The sequence below is a fragment of the Pongo pygmaeus genome, chromosome 1 (genome assembly GCF_028885625.2).
Source record: "Pongo pygmaeus isolate AG05252 chromosome 1, NHGRI_mPonPyg2-v2.0_pri, whole genome shotgun sequence".
In the NCBI taxonomy this organism is placed as follows: domain Eukaryota; kingdom Metazoa; phylum Chordata; class Mammalia; order Primates; family Hominidae; genus Pongo; species Pongo pygmaeus.
This window is the reverse complement of record NC_072373.2, coordinates 213,204,378-213,229,310: the sequence shown is the minus strand read 5'-3', so window position 1 is coordinate 213,229,310 and position 24,933 is coordinate 213,204,378. Positions and strand designations below refer to the sequence as shown.

General features: G+C 56.1%; 1 protein-coding gene across 11 annotated transcripts in view; it reads left to right on the top strand.

The window, feature by feature from the left end:
* The window catches only part of ARHGEF10L (Rho guanine nucleotide exchange factor 10 like), a 163,124-nt gene that overhangs the window by 73,633 nt on the left and 64,558 nt on the right, over positions 1 to 24,933 (top strand). For 5 of the 11 annotated variants that reach the window (XM_054435867.2, XM_054435855.2, XM_054435897.2 and 2 more), the window contains 11 exons: positions 2,286 to 2,394; positions 5,529 to 5,635; positions 8,550 to 8,627; positions 9,684 to 9,863; positions 11,077 to 11,193; positions 12,636 to 12,728; positions 14,009 to 14,182; positions 18,926 to 19,071; positions 21,149 to 21,163; positions 21,444 to 21,625; positions 24,509 to 24,624. In XM_054435867.2, coding sequence (XP_054291842.1) covers positions 2,286 to 2,394; positions 5,529 to 5,635; positions 8,550 to 8,627; positions 9,684 to 9,863; positions 11,077 to 11,193; positions 12,636 to 12,728; positions 14,009 to 14,182; positions 18,926 to 19,071; positions 21,149 to 21,163; positions 21,444 to 21,625; positions 24,509 to 24,624 — 1,317 coding nt within the window. Of the gene's footprint in view, positions 1 to 2,285; positions 2,395 to 4,504; positions 4,716 to 5,528; positions 5,636 to 8,549; positions 8,628 to 9,683; positions 9,864 to 11,076; positions 11,194 to 12,635; positions 12,729 to 14,008; positions 14,183 to 18,925; positions 19,072 to 21,148; positions 21,164 to 21,443; positions 21,626 to 24,508; positions 24,625 to 24,933 lie in introns of those variants that run through there. The other 6 variants (XM_054435883.2, XM_054435874.2, XM_054435903.2 and 3 more) reach the window with 3 other exon arrangements.

The following is a 24,933-nucleotide window of genomic DNA, read 5'->3' as shown; positions in this document are numbered from 1 at the left end:
CCCAATCTCACCACTTCCTCATGGTGTGATCCTGAGCAGGCCCCGTGGCCTCTCTGAGCCTAGGTTTCCTTGCCTTTGAAATGGGGGCATTCGCAGTACCAGCCCCCAGGGTGGCTTTGAAGGTTGATGATCAGGCCTGTTGGGTGTACGGTGCTGTGCTGGGTCTAGGAGCTCAGTGGACAGTGGCTGTTGTTATCTACACGCCTGACCGCCCTGTCCTTGTGGCACTCTGGGCAGTAGCTGCCTTTCTGCATCTTTTAGTGTCAAGTACCCGGCTAGTGGCCACAGCAGTGGTTCATGACAGAGCTGGGATTCCAACTTGGGTCTGCAGCGTGCTAGAGCCCAAATGTCCTCCATCCTGCAGTGCTGCCCACTTTATTGGAATGTGAAACCTTCCAGGAGGAGGACAGCAGACCCTTTACAGTTTACGAGACCTTTCACAGATACCCGAGAGAGGCCTGCAACCCAGGGTGGGGGCGGGGCTAACCTCTCAGGAAGCCAAGGCTTAGAGAGGGGCCCAGAGCTAGTGAAGGGCAGAGTCTAAGACCGGGCCTTTCCCCCGCTGCAGCCACACACTGTGGGAATGGGTGGATTTGGCAGATGTACTCGGGGACACCTTCTAGGGTGTTGGCCTGTTCTTTTTTGCCCAGGAAAATGCCAAGAGAAGGGCCTCAGATGATCCCTTGAAAGACCACTTTGGGGGCTCACAGGACAGCACCACTGATGGCTTTCAGCCAGGACAGGAAATGGATTCTGGAACAGAGGTTTCAGATCTCTGAGGGTGTGACCCCCTCCTCCCGCCCCCAACAAGAAGAAGATAAACATCTATGCCATCCCTTTCATTAGATTCTCAAAGGCCTCTATGACTGCTCCCCCTGCCCAACCCCAGAAAAGGCCAAGCACAACTTCTGTACGATTGTCCCGTAGAAATGCAGGGCAGGCAGGGAACTTCCTTCTTTTTCCCTGCTGCTGGTTCCTTCCAGAAAGTCAGCTTCATTCCTTAAAAGCCACCACCCCTGCTTCCCCATGCGCGGTACCTGGTGGCTTTTCAGCAACCCTTCCTTGCCCAGACCCCCAAGAAGTGCTTGCATACTTAAGTGGGGACCAAGGGGTTATTGGAGGTGATAGAGCAGAGACCAGAGACAACCCCACGCCGCAGATTAGTGCTCCCCACCTTCAGCAGAGAGTTTTAGGAAGGAGAAGGTTTTCTTAGGACTGCACTGTCCATTATGATAGCCATGTGGCTCTTTAAATGGAAATTAACTAAAAGTAAATATAATTAGAAATTTGGGTCCTTCCTCGCACCAGCACATTTCAAGTGCTCAATAGTCACATGTGGCCCGTGGCTCCCATTTTGAACAGGGCAGATACAGAGTGTTTCTGTCATTGCAGAGTCTTCTCTTGGCTGGTGCTGCTGTATGCTGGAGAAGATGCGGGTGCTAGGGCTGGGGCTTGGGAGGACAAAGGACTGGCTGAGGGGACAGCAGCTCTGTCAGGCCTGGGCTCCCCCAGCACCTCGGATGCCCACTTCCCTCTTCTGGGCACGCGGTCTCCTTACGTCTCATGTTCTGCTTAGCTTGCTATGCTCGTGTCCATGGATCCCCTCCCCACTGCCAGAGGAAGCTGCCTCTTCTTTCTGGCAACTTCAGCCTTTTCTCCTTTTCCGGGATGGTGGCTCAGTAAGAAACCTGGCTGTTTTGGGGGAGGCAAGGACGGGTCCCTCACCTGGGTTTGGCAGATGGAATGGGGGTGTGCACACACCTCCTTTAGTTGCTCCTAAGGTCATGTTCAACATTCATGGAGCGCATTTTTCTGCTCAGGGAGCTTTCCCAGACCCGGAATGTTTGGTGCTCACAGACCCTGGCAAGGATAGGTATTGCTGTTCCTCAGTTTTGCCTGGGGAAATGGAGGCTCAGTGACGTTCAGTGATGTGCCCAGAGTCATGCCATTGGCGGGTGGCCCAGGGCTCCAGGTCTCCAGCACCCCTTGGCCCCCTCCTCGCCAGGTCACATCATCTCCTGGATTTGAAATCTGCTCACATAGTCTGTCCTGAAGGGAAAAAAAAATCGGTTACAGCCTCCTCTTGCCCATAAAGAGGGAGATCCCCGGGCATGAACGCACCTTCTCACCCCCACTGTTGTCCTTGGCCTTTGCTCATGGACCTGGGAGGGAAGGCTCTGGGTGGTTCTGACCTCTGCAGGCTGAGGCCTGGGGAGACGGGTGGCCCTCGGTGGCAGGCATCCCAGGCCGTCCCTTCCCTGATGAACCTCTCTACCTTTGCTCAGATGACCCAGCTCATGAAGGCCGCCAAGAGCGGGACCAAGGATGGGCTGGAGAAGACGCGGATGGCCGTCATGCGCAAAGTCTCCTTCCTGCACAGGAAGGACGTCCTCGGTGAGGTGCTGCCCGAGCGGGAGGGTCTGGTGCCCAGCTCTGGGCTGGGGGTCGGGGAGGGTAGGATTTTGCTTTACACCCCAGAGGTCATGCTGCGTGGGTACCACTTGGCGTATGGTTCCTCTGGTGGTGGGGGTTGGGGGCTGAGTCCCAAATGTCCTGGTAGGTTCCAGTGTGCCTCCCCCTCCTCTGGCAGGCATGGCCTCTCCCTTCTGGGAGAGCTGGGCCTCTTCCTTCAGCGTCCCTGCTCCTGCTTTTGTCACGGCCGTCTTGGCCTCCTGCCCCCTGCGCTGTCTGGCTCACCTGTCCTCATCTTTTTTGTTCCTGTTCCCTCCTTCCTTTATCCATCCACCCATCTCTCCAACCAGCTGACATTTACTGAATCCTACTAAGCGCCACAGCCTGTGCTGCATGCAGGGACCCACGACGCGTGTATCAGCAGTGCCTCCGGGGCCAGCTGTTGGCACAGCATGGGAGACAGGCACAGACATGGGAAATGACAGGACAGGGTGACAAGTGGTCCACTGGGGTGTCCTGGGGGGCATGGAGGAAATGAGGATGGACTTGGGGGATGAAAGGTCAGGGAAGGAGGAGGCACAGGTCACCAGGCAGAGCGGAGTGGGTGCCCTGGGAAGAGGATCGAGCAGGTATGCAGAGCCCTGGATGTGGGAAAGTACGAGATGTTCCAGAGATGCTCTTAGTCAGCACTGATTATTTATTGTGTGCCAGGTGCGGTCCTATGAGCCTACAGTTCCTCACTTCATCCTTATTCTCACCACACAAGGCACAGAGAACTCTCACATTCCCACGCAGCAGATGAGGGAATAGGCACAGAGAGGTTTGTGACAGGGCTGAGGACACACAGGCCTGGAAGGGATAGAGGAGGCCTCAGGTGGCAGAAGTGAGGGAGGGCGTGATAGGCCAGGGTCCGGTCAGTACAGGCTCTGTCAGCCTTGCTGGGCATTTGCCTTTGGTCTTAAGGATGCTGGAAGGTCATTAGAGGGTTTTACACAGAAGTGTCCCATGGTCAGATTTGATCAATTGATCGTTCATGCAACAAGTTTTATTAAGCATCTACTATGTGCTAGGAACTGTCCTAAAGCCTTGGGACACAGCTGTGAACATGAGTCCTGCCCCTGTTCCCCCGAACCCCGCTTCAGGTGCCTACCCTTGCTCCTGGTCCCCACCAGGCTCCAGTCCATTCCTCTGGAGAATGTCTAGGTCAGGGCCCCTGATGTGTTCCCAGGCATTGGTGGGACAGGGTCAAGTAAGACCGGCCCCTGCTGCCCATCTCACATCTTTAGAGGCGATAGACAAGGAGACAAGGAATCCCAGTACAATGGGCTCACAGCTGATGGAATTCTGGGGATGCCAGTTCTCTTTGGAAGGAAGGAGGCTTTGTCTGCTGCCTGCCTTCAGCACATGGCCTGATGCAGCGGAAGGAACACAGGCCTCGAGCCAGGCAGGACTTTGAGAGCCTGTGTCATCCTGGAAAATTCTGTAATTTAATCTCCCTGTGCCTCAGTTTCCTCATCCGTACAGTGGGGTGGCTGTCTGTCTTGTAGGGCTGTGGTGAGGATGTCCGAGGTAGTACGAGGAGAGAGAGAGCCCCACGTAGCAGACGTTATTCTTGGTGGGCGGTCAGTCCCTAAGTGGAGGCGTTTGGTGCCAGGACGGCCTCGTGCTGGCCTGCTCAGACCCTGGCTCTGCGGCCTTCTGGCTGTGTCGCCTTGCACTTTTTCCCCTCTTGGGGCGGCAGACTGTAAATGGGTTTTCATCTGTAAAATGGGTTGAGCCCCACCTGTGCACTTGGTGCGGTGCTAAACCAGGGTAGGTGTGCACAGGCCTGGCACAGGCTGGGTGCTCAGTGAATGTCCATGTTCCCTCTGCATTTTGGGGAGCACTGACCCCTGATGACGGAGGGAGCAGGCCAAGTGGCCATTCTAAACTCATTGAGATGGTCCAAAGACAGGACAATGTGGCGAGGCCAGCTGGCTGGGAACTCTTCCTGGGTCACCCTCCCAACCCCAGGCTGGCTAGGGCTCTCCTCAGGCCTCCCCACCCCGCCCACAAGCCCAGCGCCTTCCTGAAGTGACCCTCCCCGAAGAGGCGATATTAATAGCCGCGGCAGGGCTCGAGTCACAGGCCAAGAATGTTACCCAGCAGCTCGTGGGGGAAGAGGAAGCTGCGAGGCCGGCTGGGGTGGGTGCGGAGTGATGCCCGGGGCGTGATGTGGGCCCGGCAGGAGGGCCTGCACCACCCCCACCCCCACGCCGTCATCCGCTGTCCCTCCTCCTCCTCCTCCTCTGTCTCCTGCTCAGGTAAGGGCCTATTGGGGTGTCTCTACCCCCTCCCACCCTTGGAGTTGCTGCCACTTCTTCTTTCCTCCCCAGCTTCCCCACAGCTCCCATTTCCTGCTACCCGCAGCCGCCGCTGGAGTCAGAGCCATTCAGCAGCTGGGATCCCCTCTCCCGGCACCTGCACCTTGCTCTGGTGGGGGCTGGAACCCTCTCCGGAGCCTCCTTCACTATCTGACCTCCTCCCACTCTCAGAGGCCTGGGCTCTCTCCGTCTCATTCCGTCCTCCGTCTGAGGTCCAGCTCCACTCACGCTCGGGATTCCATGTCAGGCTCCTGTTGAACTTTTTCCCTTTAGCTCTGCATTTTTTATTTAAAAATGAGTGCCAAACCACGCTGCCCTGTTCTTCTCGGGGCTTATTTTCTTCCCCCTTTTAGACTTCCAGAAGAAAACTATTTTTAGTTCCTAGTGATGGGGACATGGGCAGCTAGCCTTCGCCAGGCCAGAGCGGGCGGGCCTGAGCAGGGACAGTGTCTTCTGGCAGCGCGGACACTGAGAACCCAGGCCCCACAGGACGCGGCTCTGATTTCTGCCTGTTCACCCTTTCACTCACTTGCTCACAATTATTCACTGATGGACTGTTCTAGGCCCTGGGACGTAGCAGGGAACTCCTGAGAAGGAGCTACTGGGCGGCTCTAACCCCAAGGGGCCCTAGGAGCTGCTTGCACCCTAGGACCCGGGTCCAAGGCTAGTCTAGCAGGGCTCTCAGCTCCTGAGGCCTGAGCAGGGTGTGCTGTCCCTGCCTTAGCTGTGTCATCGGCCCATCTGACTTTCCAGGTGACTCGGAGGAGGAGGACATGGGGCTCCTGGAGGTCAGCGTTTCGGACATCAAGCCCCCAGCCCCAGAGCTGGGCCCCATGCCAGAGGGCTTGAGCCCTCAGCAGGTCTGTGGGGGAGTGGGGCAGGTGGGGGTCTGCAGGGGAAGGGGTGGCTTGGGGGTTCCAGCCTGTTCTCTGGGGCCATGCTGGTCTGGATCTCACAGGGGATGTGATGATTGGGGGCTCTTGGCAGAGCCGCCCAGCTGGACGGGGGCCTCCTGGGTTCTCTCCTCAGCCATTGCACAGGCTTTCCACTTTCTACCCCGCGTGCTCTGTGCTGTTGGTTTTTGGGGGTGGGCTCCCAGCATCTAGAACGCTTGCCTCTCCCGACTCCATGGCACGCAGAGTGGTCCTATTGGCTGTTTCTGACTAAGGTGTCATTTGAAGAATGAGGTGGGGTCCAGACTCAGGGGAGGCTGCAGGTGTGTAGGTGCCCAGCCCGCGCCATCTGTCCACCTGTCCTCACCCTGGGCCTCAGAGCTGCCACAAGCTCCCACCAGGAACTGAGGCTCTTTAAGAATGGCTTCCTTGGCCGGGTGCGGTGGCTCATGCCTGTAACCCCAGCACTTTGGGAGGGTGAAGCGGGTGGATCAGCTGATGTCAGGAGTTCGAGACCATCCTGGCCAACATGGTGAAACTCCATCTCTACTAAAAATACAAAAAAAAAAAAAAAAAAAAATTAGATGTACATGGTGGTGCAAGCTTGTAGTCTCAGCTACTCGGGAGGTTGAGGCAGGAGAATCACTTGAACCCGGGAGGCAGAGGTTGCAGTGAGCCGAGATCGCGCCACTGCACTCCAGCCTGGCCACACAGCGAGCGAGAATCCGTCTCAAAAAAAAAAGAAAAAAAAAATGGCTTCCTTCTTGTAGAGCATTGTGCTGAGGTCGGGTGGCTTTGCTTTGGGATCTCAGCCCAGTCACGATTTCCCTTCGCTATCTGTGTTTTGCCAGTCATGAAACAGGGTGCGAGATCCCTGGTTCCTCTGGCTGTGAGGCCACTGAGCAGGATGTGTCGGGGCAGCGAGCTCGATGGACGGGATATCCCATTTTTTTTTGGTCAGCAGAAAATCCTGATGCTTGGCCCTTTTTGAAAATCAGGAAGATAGAGCCACCAGGCTCCTGCTGGCAGCAGCTGGCCAGAGCAGAGTTGGTGGCAGGCAGCTCCCTTCTCGGGACACTTACTCTACCATTCATGGCAGTCCACCTGCCTCCCTCATGGACGGTACCTGCCCGGCCCAGCTATTGAGATAGCCTTTGAGATGGCGAAGCCCCAGCTGTGACAGCCTGAGAGACCAGACCTGCAGCTCAGAATCCAGGCCTCCCCTTCCTGCTCGTGCTGCCCCTGGGCCTGTCCCCTGCAGCCCTGTGCAATTTCTGAATCAGGCAATGTCAGTTACTCTGGGCCAGCAGCTCTCAACCAAGGGTGATTTTTGCCCCCCAGGAGACATTTGGCAACATCTGGAGACAATTTTGGTTGTCGCCACTTGGGTTGCTGCTGGCATCTGGTGGGCAGAGACCGGGGAAGCTGCTGAACATCCTACGAGGCATGGGACAGCCCCACCACGGGGAGTTACGCGGCCCCAAATGTCCTTGTGCTCTGCTCTGGGTGCCACTTGAGTACCTGGGGATTGTTGACAATGGATCAACAATGGGACAGTGGTCTTGCCATCTGCTGGGACTGTGTGGCCAGGCCTGGCCGCAGGCAGGGCAGTGGGAAGATGGGAGAAGAGCCTGCTGGAGGCAGGAGGAGGCAGCAGAGGGAGTAGGGCAGGGGACCAGGGTTCTGGTGGTGGTGGGCTCCTGATGGGCACTCAGGATAGCTGTGGGGGTAGAGTAGGGGGTCAGTCACCTCCCAACCCGAGATCGAGAGGGATGGGCTCCCCCTCGGACCCCTCTCACATGTGACACCTCCTGTGAGCACCGTCCTAACTTTGCTGCACAATAGAGCCACCTGGGAAGATTTCAAAGTCCCTGATATCCAGGTTCCACCTTGTTCAGAGGACAGTAGAACTTCAGAAGGTCTGGGGTGGGAGCCAGGTGACTGTGTTGGAAAGATCCTCAGCTGAGGGAGGTGCAAGCCACACCATGCTCGACGGGGTGCTGCAGGCTGCAGCTGAGGGGTTGTGATCCCCTCCTTGGGCCAGGTTTCTGGAGGGGTTAGGGTGATGACGGAAGGGAAAGAAGGGACTGGGGATGTTTAGGCAGAAGCAGAGACCACCCGTGTAGGGGGACGGTACCCCAAGGCCTGTCTTGTGGAAGAGAGATAGCTCAAGGATTTCATTCGCAAGTGAAGGGAGCTGAGATTCAGTTCACGCTAATGCTAAGACAGAATTTTCTTTTCTTTTTTTTTTTGAGATGGAGTCTTGCTCTGTTGCCCAGGCTGGAGTGCAGTGGCACGGTCTTGGCTCACTGCAACCTCTGCCTCCCAGGTTCCAGCAATTCTCTTGCCTCAGCCTCCCAAGTAGCTGGGACTATAGGCAAGCGCCACCACGTCCCGCTGATTTTTGTATTTTTACTAGAGACGGGGTTTTACCATGTTGGCCAGGCTGGTTTCGAACTCCTGACTTCAGGTGATTTGCCCATCTCTGCCTCCCAAAGTGCTGGGATTACAGGCATGAGCCGCCTTGCCCGGCCTAGGATTTTCTATTAGAGTTGTCCAAAGATGGAGGTGGTCACCCGCCACCATGGAGGAGCATGGTGATTACCCCATCCCCAGATGTATGTGCGTAGAGGGGCTTTCCCTGGGATATGCCCTTCCTCCTCCATGCTGCAGCCCGGGCAGCAGGGCATTTCTTCAGGGTTGGCAGGGGCTCTGGAAGGAAGAGCAGCCACCAGGCCCAGTGGTCCCAGGTGGGACCTGGGAGGGATGGGTTTCTCTGTCCTGTAGTCGTCAGCTCCCCTTCCTGTCACTGGGCCACAGCAGGCACTGACCCTGTGCAGCAGGTGTCATGTGCCCTGACCGTGCTTTTCGGCCCGAGCAGGTGGTCCGGAGGCATATCCTGGGCTCCATTGTGCAGAGCGAAGGCAGCTACGTGGAGTCTCTGAAGCGGATACTCCAGGTGCGACTTCGGGGAGTTCTCAAGGGTCTCTGGGGAGAAGCAGGGAGAGCCCTGGAGGGTTACTTTATATGGAGTGTTTGGGGACTGTGGGCAGTTTTAAGGGGACAGGATCATAAGCCAGCACTGCTTTATGGGGACGGTAGAACCTCCAAATGGAGGCAGCAAGAATTCCTGATGCCCTGGTGTCCACGGGAGTGACTTCTTTGTGAACAAAATGGGATTCTTTGAAATGACTCCTGGAGAGCTGAGGGCATATACCCCCATTTATGCCTGGAAGGGACTGTGTCCTCCTTGCCACTCTGGGAGCCCCTGGGGCTTGGGCCATGTCTTCCCATCCTCCTGGGATCCTTAGGTGGGAAGATGTGTAGGATGGAGTCCTCCTTCTTGCATTGAGAGGAGTAGGATCGAGTCCTCTCTTTTGCATCAGGAGGCCCAGGGATTGCTGAGCAGATGCTTGCATGAAGTGACTAGTATGTGCCGACCTGAGAATCCCTGAGACAGTGTTTGAATCCCTGAGACAGTGACTTTTCCGGGAGGTTGTGGGCTACCAGAGTAAGGTCACCAGGGCAGGGAATTATTGCTAATGATACCATCTCTTCCCCTCTTGGGTTTGGATCCTCAGAGAGGGACCCCAGGCATCAGACAGGTAGAGATGAACATATCACCCGTCTCTGACAAAGCTGATTGGAGACTGATGTGGGGTGTGGGAGCCAAGGGAGCTTGTAGTGACCTTACCCCTCACCGGCTCAGTGACAGGCAGAGCTTCGCCCTCAGGCCGGCCTCTAAGGAGCTCCTTGCAGGCAGATGGCGCATAAAAGACCCTCTTCCTCCTGACCAATTTAACACAGAAGCATGGGGGTGTTGTGTGTGGCCAGTGAGGCCAGGGGTATTATGTTGATGGAGATCCTTCCGGAAAGATGCATGAGGAGCGAGGGATGAGTGCCTCCCTACCGTGCCACAGGAAGGCCCATTCATGGCTGGCCGAGTTCTGCATGAAGGCAGGTAGGGAGAGAGGCTGCGGCCTGGCCTGTGGCCTCACCCCGCCCTCCCCGGCAGGACTACCGCAACCCCCTGATGGAGATGGAGCCCAAGGCGCTGAGCGCCCGCAAGTGCCAGGTGGTGTTCTTCCGCGTGAAGGAGATCCTGCACTGCCACTCCATGTTCCAGATCGCCCTGTCCTCCCGCGTGGCTGAGTGGGATTCCACCGAGAAGATCGGAGACCTCTTCGTGGCCTCGGTAAGTGTCCCCAGACTTTTTCCCCAGCCCACCAAGGTAAAACTACAACCAGTCTGACCCTGGGGCCATGCAGTCCAGCCTCCTGCCTCTGCCTGCTCGCCTTGTTCAAGTCAGTGGGATTAGAGGGTGGCAGGGTCTTCTGGGCCTGATCTAGGGGTAAGCATGACACCTTGAAGTGGCCAGGATGTCCTTGGATATACCTGGCAGGCCATGGTGCTGATGAAGCCAGGTGGCTGTCCCGGCTCCTCCCAGGTGGCAGCACCCCCTGGCCTCCCAGTCACTGTGGGCAGCCACCTGGCCGGTCGCAAGCTCCTTTACCGAGCACTTGAGGGGTTTCAAGCCAGTGTGAAATGCTGTGAAAGACCACAACTTTGGCCCGGAGAGGATGTGCTGCAGTGCTGGGGAAGGTGCACTGGCTCACGATCCGGGGGACCTGGTTCTGGTCCCAGCTCAGTTCTGCAACCTAGGGCAGGTCCAGGGCCCACTCTGAGCCCAGGCTTCCCATCTGTGGAATGAGGGGTGCACTGGATTTCTGGCTTTTCTAGCTGAAGACTGTGGACCCTAGATGTTCATGTGGTGAGGGAAGGTCAAGTTGGTAGCACTCTACTTTGATGTGTTTTAGGTAATTAGGTTTTGCTAAAAGAAAAAAAACTTTTTTTTGAAAGCCACAGTGCTTGATAGAGTCACTGAATAGGTCCAATGTCCCGGGTGTATGTCAAGGGGCTCTGGAGAGAGGGTTGGTTGACTCCAGGCGGACCGTCCCTCCCTCGGCAACTCAACTCCGGGCACACTGCCCGGTGAGTGGCCAGGAGCACTTTCCTTAAAGGTGGAGGGCAAGGGGTATTTGATTTCCGGAACGTGAATGCAGTAGAAGGGGTGTTCCCCCCGCCCTTCTCCTCCCGCCACCTGTGGGCTTGGGCTGCTGCACTGGGGATGGAGACTTGCGAGGTGAAGGCCCCCTGGGCTCTCCTGTGGCACCACCCCATCCCACCTGTGACCTCAGGCCAGCCTCTCTACTTCTCTGAGCCCCATGTCCACACCCCAGTGGGGGTGATGGATTTGCACAGCTCGAGGCCCCAAGGGAGTGTGGGGTGAGTGCAGGCTGCCCTTCCGCTCCCTGCATTGAGGTGGCCTCCCTGGCCCACACCTGCCTCGTTTCTTTCTGCTCCCTTCATTGAGGCGGCCTCCCTGGCCCACACCTGCCTCGTTTCAGTTTTCCAAGTCCATGGTGTTAGATGTGTACAGTGACTACGTGAACAACTTCACCAGTGCCATGTCCATCATCAAGAAGGCCTGCCTCACCAAGCCTGCCTTCCTCGAGTTCCTCAAGGTGGGCCTCCACAGTGGTACCGTGCCTGGTCGGGGTGGGCAGGGAGATTGCTCAGGAGGGAGGGAGCATTTTGGCCCCAGCTTTGGGTATGACATCATAGCTTTGGCCTGGACACCTCCCCTCTTTCTTTTGGGGCAGCCCAGTCCCATGGGAAGAAAATCGTTCCCTCCTGCCCCTGGGAGGAGCGTAGCCAAGTGTCTGTAAGCAGTTGGGATCCTGGAGCTTTGGCAGGGTGGAGGGGAGACTTGTGTCACCTTGCTGACCCTTTGCCTCCTGTGCTCTGGTGAGTGGGTGGGTCTGCCTCGCTGGTCCTGTGGCAGGCTGTGGCTCCAGGGTTGCTAAGCTGGTTCCTTTTCCTCATTTATAAAAGGGTGAGGAAATTCCTTAAAGGGGTATCTTGGGCATTGCTTGGGAGAGTAAAGGTTAAAGGCTTCGAAAATCTTCTGAGTTCTCATGTGCCCAGGCTCCGCTGATTTCTTTGGGAGCGTAGTCTAGTGAGTCAGAGCCCCTGCCTGCAGGGAGCCTGCTGGCTGGCAGAGGATGCAGCTGGGCTAGGTGCCAGGACACGCACACATGTGCCGGCAGCACAGGTTAGTTGCCATGGCCTCGGTGGAGGAACCCACTGTCCCCATCGAAGAGAACAGGGGATCAGGAGGAGCCGCCATCTGACATGGGCCCTGGCGGGGGATGGTGGAATGGTGCCAGGTAAAGACAGAGGAGAGGCTGTATCAGGCGTAAGGATAGTGGAGCAAAGGTGAGAGGCAGGAGAAGAGGGCTGGGCAGGTCTGTTTGGATTCTGGGAGCACTGATGCCTGTTGGGGAGTCCCAGGAGTGTGCACACTGAGAGGCAGCTGAGTTCAGTTTGGGTGGTTCTAGACCTCCAGGCCCAGGGCTTAGGATGTAATATTTCAGGTAATGGGGAGCCATTGAAGGATTTTGAGCTGGGGCAGATGGAAGTGGAGGCAGGTGGAGAAACTGTGGGATTGCAGCATATGGGGGCCAGGACCAGGTAACAGGTGTGTGGATGGAATGGGGGATGGATGCAAGAGACAGGACAGAAGGTCCCCCTGTGCCCCGCCCCTTACCCTAGCCCAAACCTGTCTGCGTTTAGTTTAAGTGGAGGGAATGGTTGCCTTGGCCACTTCTAGAAGTCTGACGTCTTGAATAAATTGCTGAGTTTCCCAGTTATGCCTTTAGTTCAGAGACCTTAAGATGACTGCTTTAGTCTCCTGAGGGTGCGCGGCCATGCAGGGGCACTGGTGGTGAGAGGGATCCCTGGCTGCAGAACCAGGGACCTCTCTCCGCTCTTCTTGCAAGCCCAGGGATGGGCAAGGTCTTAGGGCCTGGGGAGAGGAGCCCAGAATGGGGACAGTGTCTGGACTCTGGGGCACTGGGCCCTCTCTGCAGGGGGTCAGCGAATGACGGAACCTTGTCTCCACCAGCGACGGCAGGTGTGCAGCTCAGACCGTGTCACCCTCTATGGGCTGATGGTCAAGCCCATCCAGAGGTTCCCACAGTTCATCCTCCTGCTTCAGGTACTGCTCGGGATTCCAGCAGCCTCGACCCATGGGGTTTGCCTGTGGGCTGGGAGGCGCCTCCCGGGGTGGGAGGGAGGAGGTCTCGGCTCTTGTCTGTGATCCACAACCCACCCAACCTGCTGTGGGACTCTGGCCTCGTCTTTCTCCACTTCTAGAGTGAAACTGATTGTAACCGACAGCTCAGTTTGCACGCTTCTCTGTGGGGGATGCCGAGGGACTGCTGGTGGCCTGAGCCTGGGTTGCAGGAAGGGAGTGAAGGCACAGGGAATCCCAGGACCGCAGGGCTCCTGGCATGGAGGAGATGCTCGGTAAACATGCTGAGCTTGGCCATTTCAGATTCGAGCTTCAGAACAGGGGATTCCTAAGGGACATTAGCCCCACACAGGGTCCTGGAGAGCTTGGGACACTGTCCCAACCACTGAGGGTCCTTGGGCAGGGGCTGGCCCTCATCAGGGAGCTGAGAGGGTGGCTACCAGGCTGAGGGGTCCAGCGGCGCATTCCTCTCCACTCTCAGTACTGCTGGCCTGTGGGAGTGGGCTCTTACGTAACCATACCATTTATCAATTGATCAGTGATTGATCTATAAATTTATTTATTTACCATCATAACCATTTCTAAGTGCATTCACATTGTTCTGCAACCATCACCACCACCCATCCCAGAACTTTCTCATCATCCCAAACTGAAACTCTGCCCGTTCAACAACTCCCGATTCTCCCTCCCCACAGCCTCTGGCAACCACCATTCTACCCTGTGTCTCTAGGACTCTGACTGCTCTAGGAAAACACGCATACGTGGAATCATACAGTGTTTTTCTTTTCGTGACTGGCTTGTTTTCCTTAACGTGAGGTCTTCAAGATTCATCGTGTCCTAGCATGTGTCTGAATTTCCTTCCTTTTCAAGGCTGAATAATACGCCATTGTATGGAGAGACCACATTTTGTTTACCCGTTCGTCTGTCGATGGACATTTTTGCCTCCACATTTTGGCAACTGTGGCTAATGCTGCTATGAACGTGGCTGGACAAATATCTGTTTGAGACCCCGCTTTCAGTTCATGTGGGTCTCTTCCTAGAAAGATCTATGCTTTTGTTTTCTTTTTCATTCATTAGCTGTTTCTTGAGGTCTTGTTCTGCATCTGGTGCCATCTGTCCTGGCCTCCGGCCGGGCCCTTTGCAGACCCAGTGTGTGTAGGGGGGTGCGCAGGGTGAGGCTTTGCCCCAGGCTGGGGTAGAGTTGGTCATGGGTGGGCTGCTCAGTCTCTGCTCTGGCCTGGCAGGACATGCTGAAGAACACCCCCAGGGGCCATCCGGACAGGCTGTCACTGCAGCTGGCCCTCACGGAGCTGGAGACGCTGGCGGAGAAGCTGAACGAGCAGAAGCGGCTGGCTGACCAGGTAGCTGAGATCCAGCAGCTGACCAAGAGCGTCAGTGACCGCAGCAGCCTCAACAAGGTAAGCCGGGCCTCCCACCTGCCTGCCCTCACCTGTGCTCCTGCCCGTGCCCCTGCCTCACGCCACCCACTAGGTGGCAGTGTTCTCTGAGGGAGGGGAGGCCTTGCTCTTCCAGGCCCACAGACGTGACCTCGAGGATTGGATCCTCAGCAGGAACCCCCACGTTCATTCCTGTTCATGTTATTTTAGGATAAAAGTTCATTTTGCGCATCAGTGTGATTTCCAGTAAAGACTCCAGAAATCAAAGCCTAGTTAAATGAGCAGGCTCTGGAGAGTCAGAATCTGGGTTTAGATCCAGATTTTGCCACAGGTGCTTGCTGTGTGCCCTCAAGGGAATCACCCACCCTCTCTGAACCTCACTTGTTCCCTCTGAAACGAAGAGCATTTAATAGCACCGGAGCCCCAGGGCTGCTGCAGCAAAAGAGGGAGCTGGCAAAGCGGCTTCCTGATTGTCCTTAACACAAGAAGAAAGATGAAAAGTCCATGCCACGTTTTGGGGTTGCCGCTTAGGAACATGCTATTTAAAAAAAAAAAAAAAATTGGGCTGGGTGTGGTAGCTCACACCTGTAGTCCCAGCACTTTGGGAGGCCAAGGCAGGCAGATCACCTGAGGTCAGGAGTTCGAGACCAGCCTGGCCAACATGGTGAAACCTTGTCTCTACTAAAAATATAAAAATTAGCCAGGCATGGTGGCACACGCCTGTAATCCCAGCTACTCGGGAGGCTGAGGAAGGAGAATCACTTGAACTCAGGAGGCAGAGGTTGCAGTGAACCGAGATTGTGCCACTGCACTCCAGCCTGGGTGACAGAGGGAGACTCTGTCTCCAAAGGAAAAAAAAAAAAAATCAAAAGACTTGCAAATGAGTCTGTAGAGGACCCTGTTTTTAAAGCACAAGGTCACCTCACAGAGTCACCTGTTGGTCACTGGAGTCCCTCTTCTTCCCTCTCAGCACATGACATGAACTGCCTGGCGCTGTGCTGGGGTCTCTGGGAGGTCCCACACCCCAGCCCCCCTGTTCACTTACTGGAGGGTAGGGGAGGGCTGGGATAGTTGAGGCTGGGGTGCCCAGGCCCTGGGCACATTGCAGGACTGTTCTTTGGAGAAGGGATACTGTGTGAGGTCATAGGGAGAGGTTCAAATCTTCTGGGGAATAGACTGGGAGCCTCTTGGCTCTGTGGGGTCCTAAAAGCAGAACTAAGGCCTGTGGCTAGCCATTCCCGGGAGGGAGGTTTCAGCAGCACGGGGAAGACCTTTCTAAGTCCAGGAAGGAGTGCCCAGAGGGACAGTGGCCCTTTCCATGTGCGCTGCACTTTACAGTATAGAATGCTGTCTAACCTGCATCAGCATCTTTGCTTTCCACCCCATGCCTGTGAAGTGGGGCGGGGACAAGGCCTCCTGTAGGGTCCCCTGCAGTGCCAAACTTCAGGCAACCCACATCTTAGGACTCTCTTGCTTCAGGCCAAATTCAGGTTGCAGGTTGTATTGTGGCCCACACAGTATTTTATTCTATTTAATTTAATTTTATTTTGAGACAGGGCCTCATGCTGTTGCCCAGGCTGGAGTACAGTGGTACAATAACGGCTCACTGCAGCCTTGAGCTCCTGGGCTCAAGTGAGCCTCCTGCCTCAGCCTCTCGAGTAGCTGGGACTACAGGCACGAGCTACCACACCCAGCTAATTAATTTTTTTTTTTTTTGGTAGAGATGGGGTCTCACTATGATGCCCAGGCTGGTCTCAAACTCCTGGGATCAAGTGATCCTCCTGCCTCAGCCTCCCAAAGTGTTGGGATTACAGGCATGAGCCACTGCGCCTGGCCCACACAGTATTTTTAAGAACATGGCCATAGTTGCCAACATTTAAAAATTGAGAGAGATCCTATAAAATTCAGACTTGTGGGTCTCCCGGGAGGGTAGGAAGGGCTGGCTCACCGACCCACCTTTCCACGTGGCACCAGCCCCCTGAGTGGCAGCTGTCCACTTCCCCTTGGTTCCCACCCACCTTTCCCACTGATGTTACCTGCTGGCCCCTAAGGCATCTGAGTTTATTTTACCTGCTCCAGGAGGATTGGGGTAGGGAAGACGAGATGGGCAGGGGACAGTGCCCTCTCCTGGGGATGTCCCCTTCCACGTGGCTGAGGTTGGGCATGAGGGGCAGGGTCACTCTCCACCCCCTGATTCCAGGCAGGACTAACTCAGCCATCCCCCACACAAGCCTCGAGTTTGGAATGTCTCGGGAGAAAAAGCCTTCAGCCCTGCCATGGCCACCCGTGCTGGCCTTTGCGCTCAGGAATCTTCTTCTCTCCCCACCTTCGGCTCCCTCTTCGGTGACCAAGAGGCTTTCTCTTGCTTTGCCTCATACACCTGTGCAGCCACAGTGGGGAGAGGCCTCTTGGGAGGAGGAAATAAATTCTGTAGTGGTTGGGAAGAGCCGTTCTACCCTCTCCTGCTCTGTGAGGTGGGCCCTGGCTGGAGGTAAGGGAGACCTGTTTGATGTTGGGCAAAGGACTAGAGGCTCTAAGCTTCCGTGTCTCCATTTGCCGGGTGAGGGTGGGTTGGACCCACCCCGTTTGCCGTGTGTCTCCATTTGCCGTGTGAGATGTTAGGAAGAGTGTGGTGGAGGCCACACCCTGGGCTTCCCCCTCCAGGGCCCTCCCTGGACAGTCCTGGCCAGTTCTGTGACCTGTTCAGTGATGTCCCCATCACCATCACCCAGGAAGAAGCAGAAATGAAACTGGGTGTAACCCGAAACGGAACCATGCCAGCTGTTTCAAAATAGCCTAGGCAGGAGACTCCAGAGGGCCGTTTGTGCAATATCCTGGTTTTCTTTTTCTTTTTGTTGGTTTTCATCTGCCAAGGGGGCAGGGCTGACTGCCAGAGCCCACGGGACTTTCCTCTTCCAAGTTTTGGGTCATGGCACATTTGGCGCCCTTGGGGCGGGGGGCCCTGCTGTCTTCAAGGTCCGAGTAGTGTTCTCTTGAGTTGGCGTTTGGTTTCCTTGTGGAAATAGTGAGGCGGAGCCTAGCCTTAGCAGCTGTGGGGGACCCTGAGTCCTCCTGCATGTTAGGAGCGGTGGGGCCTCCCCTGGCTCCTGTCACACTGTGCACTAGCTGCTCAATGCAGGGAATGGTGAACGTGGCCTGGCTCTGTCCTGTGCTGTCAATCAACAGTGTGTGGGTCTCAGCAAGTCACTTTACCCCTGGAATCTCAGTTTCCTCACCTGGGCAATGCGGATGGCCTCAAGGACCGCTGAGCTGATTCAATGAGATGTGGAATATTAAGCGCCATCCTCAGTGCCTGGCACACAGTAGGCATTTGGTCCCACTGGGACTTTTGGTTGTGTGCCGACTTGAGAGAGATGATGCTTTGGAGAATAACAGCATTCTCTCCCGAGGAGGCTCAGTGTGATCTGTCCTTTTCTCTCCTGGGGATGCCCGGGGGTGATCTGTCTTTTTCTCTCTAGGGATGCCCGGGGGTGATCTGTCTTTTTCTCTCTGGGGAGGCTTGGGGTGATCTGTCCTTTTCTGTCCCGAGGAGGCGCAGGGTGATCTGTCCTTTTCCCAGACAGGATGGGGAAGGAAGGGGAGAGTAATGGTTGTCGTCAGAGTCACAGGTTTTGGGAATTAATTTTGCTGAATATCCTCCCTCCCTCCCAGAAAAAAATCCCCTTTAGAAAAAAGACGTTTTCCCAGGGGGTCCCTGGATGGGTTGGTGGCCCTGACACTAGCAGGGGGGGTATTGACATCCAGCCTGAGGTTGGCAAATGCCTGCTTGGATGCCTGGGGTATGAAAGTCTTTGTCCTCAGAGGGTGGTGTTATTGACTGGCAGGTCTATTCCAACTCTGTCATGAGGCCATCTAAGAGGCGAGACAGGCCAAGGCTTTCAACAGGTTGGGGTGCAGGATGGGGTCCCCTGCACAAGGCCACTCCTGCTCCACTGTGAAGACTGTCACAGACAGTAGCTCTCTATGGAGCACACATACAGGGCCGGCCTTTCAGGCCATGACCTGTGCCATCACACGTGACCCGTGCCATCACACATGACCCGTGCCATCACACGTGACCCATGCCATCACACATGACCTGTGCCATCACACATGACCTGTGCCATCACACATGGCTGGTGCCCAGAAGGGCCCCATGCTTGCTTTCATGTTCTGCCATGGCCATCTTGAAATTCATAGTCACTTTGCACAAGAGCCTGTGTTTTCATTTTGCACTGGACCCCAAGAGTCATGTAGCCAGACCCGGTCACATGTTCATTACCTTGTGTGATCTGAGCAGTAGAGGTATCTGCCCCCACTTGGTGGCTGAGTAAACTAAGGCTTGGACGTGTGAAGTGACCTGCCCGAGGGCTTCACAGCAGGAGTGGGGATGGGGGCAGAGCCACTTCTGTAACTCCAGAGCTGTGTCCTTGGCAGTGGCAATCAGGCAGAATCCCTACAGAGAGGGGCTGGCAATGGCTGGCTCACCTGAGAAGGGGGCACTGGCTGCTGGGCCCACACGGGTGCTGGTGAATGCTCAGGCTCCCCATAGCCTCCCCAGAGAGGAGGCCCCAACGTGTGGTCCTCTGGTCTTCCTCCCCAGTGCATCTTATCACCCAGGGATGGAGGGAGTGGCTTCACCTCCTCCACCTCTCCCAGCCTCAGTCTCCCTTTCTGCACCATGGGAGGATTCTGGGTCTCCGGCACGGTAAAGCCGCCGGGCCGCGATGCTGATGCTGACCTTCCCTGCCGCTCCTCCTCCAGCTGTTGACCTCAGGCCAGCGGCAGCTGCTCCTGTGTGAGACGTTGACGGAGACCGTGTACGGGGACCGCGGGCAGCTAATTAAGTCCAAGGAGCGTCGGGTCTTCCTGCTCAACGACATGCTTGTCTGCGCCAACATCAACTTCAAGTAAGTGGGCCTGGGTTGGAGGGGGCAATCACCCCTCCCTGGAGACCCCATCCTGCCCTACTCCAGTCTCTTGGCCGGCCGCTCTACAGTGGGACCCCACGTGAGCTTGGTTTAGGCTTCCAATATTCCTCTCCCATCCCTCTTGCCCTGCTCTGCCGCTGGTCCCCAATGCTGGGAAGTACCTGGAGCAGTCATCGGGGGCAGCCCTCAGCCTCGGGCACACAGCTGTCCATGGTACAGAGTTGTTTGTTTTGGAACTCTGCAGTTGGTGACTAAACAGTGGTTTTGTCCACATTGAAATTCAAGAGATTCTTCCTTGTGTCTACCCCAGATCCCTGCGGCTTTAACTCAGATCTGTTTTGCTCTGGCCAGATCACAGAATTTCTCAGTGTGAACCTTTGCCTTTCCCCCACAGACCGGAACATCATCGTCGGCCCAGAGGAGCCTGGTTTGCTGGTTCTGGGCCAGGGGTTGTGGAAATGCCCAGAGCCCGGCTGCTGGGCTGTGCCTGGGAGCCGGAGCCCTGGTGTGGGGTGAGGGTGAGGCTTTAGGCCAGAGCCTGAAGATGTGGCCCGTCAGTTGCTTTAGGCTCCTGGGTATCTTATGTTTTACTAACACAGGGAGCCCACACCACGGGTGAGACATAGGAGAGATCCAACATTCTGGGGCCTGGCTGCCCAAGCCACGTGGGCCTGGCGCTGGGGCTTGGGCCCTGCCATTCTCCAGCCTTCCTGCCTTGCCCGGCTCATCCGCTTGCATCCCCTGCTTGGTCCTGCAGGGGACCCTGTATCCAATGCTCCCTGAGAACTTCAGCTATGGTTTTTCTAGCCAGGCTCTTAGGAGAATCTCTGCTCTCAATATTTGACAAGACTTTATTTTATTATTTTTTGAGACGGAATCTTGCTCTGTCTCCCAGGCTGGAGTGCAATGGTGCGATCTCGGTTCACTGCAACCTCCGCCTCCTGGGTTTAAGCGATTTTCCTGCCTCAGCCTCCCGAGTAGCTGGGATTATAGGCACGTGCCACCACACCTAGCTAATTTTTTTTTTTTTTTTTTGTATTTTTATTAGAGACGGGGTTTCACCATGTTGGCCAGGCTGGTCTCAAACTCCTGACCTCAGGTGATCGGCCCGCCTCGGCCTCCCAAAGTGCTGGGATTACAGGCGTAAGCCACCGTGCCCCACCTTGATACCACTTTAAAAAGCATCACAGAAGCAATAGTATGGCTACAATCACTGAAATCCAGGAGGGAAACAATCACCTCGGTGGAATGTGAATCCCAGCATAGCTCTTCTGCCTCCCAGCTGAATCAGTTCTAGGCTGTGTACCAAGTCAGCTTGGGCCTTCCTGGGTTTGGTCACAGAGTAGGTTTGGGGATTTTCCGTGGTTACCGATCACGAGTCCTGGAAGGGGACAAGCAGGGCTGTTTCAGGACCCGCGCACTCATTCACCGTCCACCCATTTGTCCGCCCATCTATGAATCCATTGAATGTAGATCGAGACCTGGCCCTGTGCCAGTTCACAAACTAGAACGAGACCCAGCCCCTGCCTCCAGGAGCTCAGGGCCTGGTTGGGGACTCAGGCAAGGAAGCCTCTGTCACAGATGGGTCTGGGCAGGGCTTATGGCTGACCCATTCATTTACTCACTCACTCAATCAAAGATGGTAATTCTTCAGTCCCATTTATATCCTGGGCACCGTGCGGTGCCAGCGGTATGATGAATACCCTCTCTGCCTTCATGTTGCTCTAGCACAAAGCGCAAAGTGGGGTGCTAGTGGCCCGGTTTTGGGGAATCAGTTTGGGTGATTTGGGCTGAGTCACTTCACTTGGCTGAGTATCAGTGTCCTTGTCTGGGATCATCTAAGCTTCTTAGCGGGGCTGTTGTGAGACCCAGAGATGAAGGAAGGCCCGCTTCTGTCCACACCTGGCCTCTGATGCCCTCATTCCCCGCAGGAGGCTGTCTCTCCTTCTATTCCCGATGCCCAGCCCCAGGGTCGGCCCTCAGCGGGGTCACAGCCCCCAGATTAGCCATTCCGTTGTAATAACAACCTCCGTTTCCTTCTTGTCTTTTTTCCCAGGCCTGCCAACCACAGGTATGTGGTTCAGGGGGCTCCGGGGCTCTGGGGCTCTGGGGCTCTGGGGCTCTGGGGCTCTGGTGGCATGTGATTCTGGATATGGGGCTGGGGCCTGGGCGCCTGGTGCTTCTACCCTGGCGAGGGCTCCCTGCTCTGCCTGGCTTGGTTTTGGTCTGAGGTCTTGTGCTGGGGCTGCGTGAAGCCTGGCTGAGCTGGTGTGGAGGAGCAATGCCCTGGGCCAGCCCTGGGGCGGGGTGGCTGAGGCCTCTCCAGGGCCTTGTCCTCTCTGTCCCAACAGGGGCCAGCTGGAGATCAGCAGCCTGGTGCCCCTGGGGCCCAAGTATGTGGTGAAGTGGAACACGGCGCTGCCCCAGGTGCAGGTGGTGGAGGTGGGCCAGGACGGTGGCACCTATGACAAGGACAATGTGCTCATCCAGCACTCAGGCGCCAAGAAGGCCTCCGCCTCAGGGCAGGCTCAGAGTGAGTACCCCCTCTCTGTGCCCTGCGTGCGTCACCCTCACCCTCATCAGCCACAGCCTGGGCTGCTCCTACCCAGGCTTGGCCCCGTCTTGGGGACCCCTACACAGGCCGATGGGTGGCCTGGCCAGGAAGCTCTTGCTGGTTTTGCAGCCCCACCCTGGACCGAAATGCAGAGCCACGGCCTCACCTGGGTGTGCGCAGGTGCATCTCCTAATCCACACACTTTACTCCACCTTCACATTGGCTGCCACACACTCTGTCCTGCTGTGCCAGCTACCTGGCTGCTCTCCCTCCCTCCTCCTACCTGGGCCCCCTCCCTGTCCATCCTCTGCCCATCCCCAGGGCTGATTCTTCAAAATGCGGGTCAGATCAGCGCATGTCATCCCGCCCCAGTGGCTTCCCATTGCCGGTCCTGAGGGTGTCCCACCTGCCTCACTCACCTCCCTCTGCCCCTTCTCTCTGCTGCAGCCATGCCAGCCCCTCTGGGCTCCTGGATGGGCCACGCTCCCTCCCACCACGCCCTCTCCAGCCTGTGCCTTTTGCCAAGTACTCTCCTGCCATCGTGTTTTTGTCTCGTCTGTGCTTGGCTCAAATGGCACTTCCTCAGAGAAGCCTTTTCTTATGCCCTCATGCTGGACTGGGTTGCCCCTCCCGTGCTCTCGAGGCCTCTGGTGCATTTTCCCCTTTATGGGTGATTGACCGGTTGATGTCTCTCCTCTCAGCCTGGCTGCAGCCCCGTCCAGGAGCCTAGGGTAGGGTGGGCATTAATAAGTGTTCCTTGAATGCATGCAGGATGCTAAATTGCAGCAGAAAGGAACCCTGTGCCCGAGGCATCTTCCATGGGTGAGAAAGGCACTGGGGTTTCACTTCCCCCTCTGTCCACTGTCTGACCCAGGAGGTTGCCTCATGGGCCACCCACAATTCTGGAAATTCTGAGGGAGTGATTGCACCACCTACTCTTGACATCTGGGTGCTGGTCCGGTACAGCTGTGCCCACTTCCAGATGCTGTCTCTTTCCGCAGCTCTGCTGGGTAGGAAGAGTCCTCTGCCCCACGTGCCTTCCTCGGAGGCACCTTTTGCCCTGGCTCGACTGCACTCCCTTCCTGCCGCTTGGGGCACAGGGTTCCTTTCTGCTGGTCATGCGGTCTCGCATCCTTCATGCACTCCAGGGACACTTAGGGGATCCCTCCTTTGGTGACAATGATGTGTCTGTGGCCGCATTCCTCAAACCAGAGTCACGTGCTGCCAGAACCCTTCTAAAGGGGAAAGAAGTTCTTGTGGAACCCTTCATTATATTGTTATTCAAATATATACAAATGCAAAACTCCCTGTAATCAACTCCTTCTGCTTATAGCCCTTGAAGAATCATAAAACGAAAACCAAATCACAAATTGAATAAAAATAAAGCTACAAAACCATAACATTCAAATTAACAGCATTAATGTAATGTGATGGATGATGTTGTTTTGCTGAAACCAATTTGCTCACAGTGTGGATGCGGCGCAGGCCCTGGTGGAGCAGGTTTCTCTGCGTTTTCATGCCTGTGCCACAGGGTGCCCTGTGGGGATCTGCATTTCCCATGAGCTCCCCAGTTTGGGTCACTGCAGAGCCCCTCTGATGTGAGCGCATTGTCCACATGCCAAGCTCACCATGCTCTTTGCTTGTTACCCGGTGACTATTCAGGTGCCATAGTCCATGGAAGCCTTGATACCAGGCAGCAGAGTGTGGCTTTAAACTCATTCCGCACAGGTGACTCAGGATACGCACCTGTTTTTCAGATAATTATCTAAATGAAAACCCCAAATAAGGCTTCCCCTCCACTCCCCTGGGGCTTCATAAGCCCTCAGTGTGCAAAACCACGGCCTAGAGAATACAGTCCAAATTCCTAGCCCAGCGTTCAAGGCCTTCCCCATCTGGTCCTCCTGGACCCTCCTGCTCTATCTCTAGCTGCCACCTCCTACCCCCATCTCACCCTTACTCCATCTGTATCATCACTGGTGATCTGGGCCCCCTCACCCCATCACTGTCCCACCACACTGATATCTTTCTCCCCACCACCTCCTACCACCCACCATCGTTAACTGACTGCTTCCTCCGCCACTTGTCCTGCCAAGGTCATAAGCTCCGGAAGAATGAGGACCCTGTCTGTCTTGTGTACTGCTGTCTCCAGTCTCTAGCATGGAACCTGGCACACGATAGGCCCTCAGGATGTCTTTGAACAACTTGCTGTTCGTGGGCTGCCTCAAGCCACAGTGCCTTTGCACACGCTCTTGTCTTTCTCTCCTGGCAGTGCCCACCACACTTCCAGCCCCATGCAGGCCCCTCCTCTCTCCCAGGCACAGCTTGCTCTTGGTCTTGTGGTCTCATACAGCCCTTTGTACAGATTGACTGTGGCCTGGATCTCAGGTAATAGACTTCACTCTTGAAAGGATCTGGCTTTCCAGCTAGTCTGGGCACTCTGGTCAGGGTAGGAACCGGATGTTACTTTCTGGATCTCTTTCTTTTTTTTGGGGGGTTGGAGTCTTGCTCTGTCGCCCAGGCTGGAGTGCAGTGGCGCGATCTCGGCTCACTGCAAGCTCCGCCTCCCAGGTTCACGCCATTCTCCTGCCTCAGCCTCCCGAGTAGCTGGTACTACGGGTGTGCGCCACCATGCCCGGCTAATTTTTTTCTTTGTATTTTTTAGTACAGACAGGGTTTCACTGTATTAGCCAGGATGGTCTCGATCTCCTGACCTCGTGATCCGCCTGCCTCGGCCTCCCAAAGTGCTGGGATTACAGGCGTGAGCCACCGCACCTGGCCCCTGGATCTTTTTTGTTGTGAGCAGATGCTTGGCTTCTTGTTAGCGCCTTCACCTGTGCCTGAGTTGGTCTCTTCTCTGCCCAGATAAGGTGTACCTCGGCCCCCCACGCCTCTTCCAGGAGCTGCAGGACCTGCAGAAGGACCTGGCCGTGGTAGAGCAGATCACGCTTCTCATCAGCACGCTGCACGGCACCTATCAGGTACGTGGCCTGGCCTGACCTTTTTGGCCTGAGCTCCCCGGTGTGGGCAGTGCCTGGATTCAGAAAGCTGAGTAGGGAGGGGCTCCTCTCCTGGCCCATGCCCCCCGATGCGCTCCTAGCTTCTGAGCTCCCGTTGGCAACTGTCGCTGCTGAAGCTCCATGTCCCTGCCTGGAAGTCTCTTTTGCGGCCGCTGGTTCGGGCGCATCCTGTGGTTTGGGTTGAGCGGAGCCTGGCTGTGGGGCCTTTGTTTGTTCTCTGCACAGTGGCCATTCCGTTATGTGGCCCCTCCTGGGCCTCTACCCAGTCTG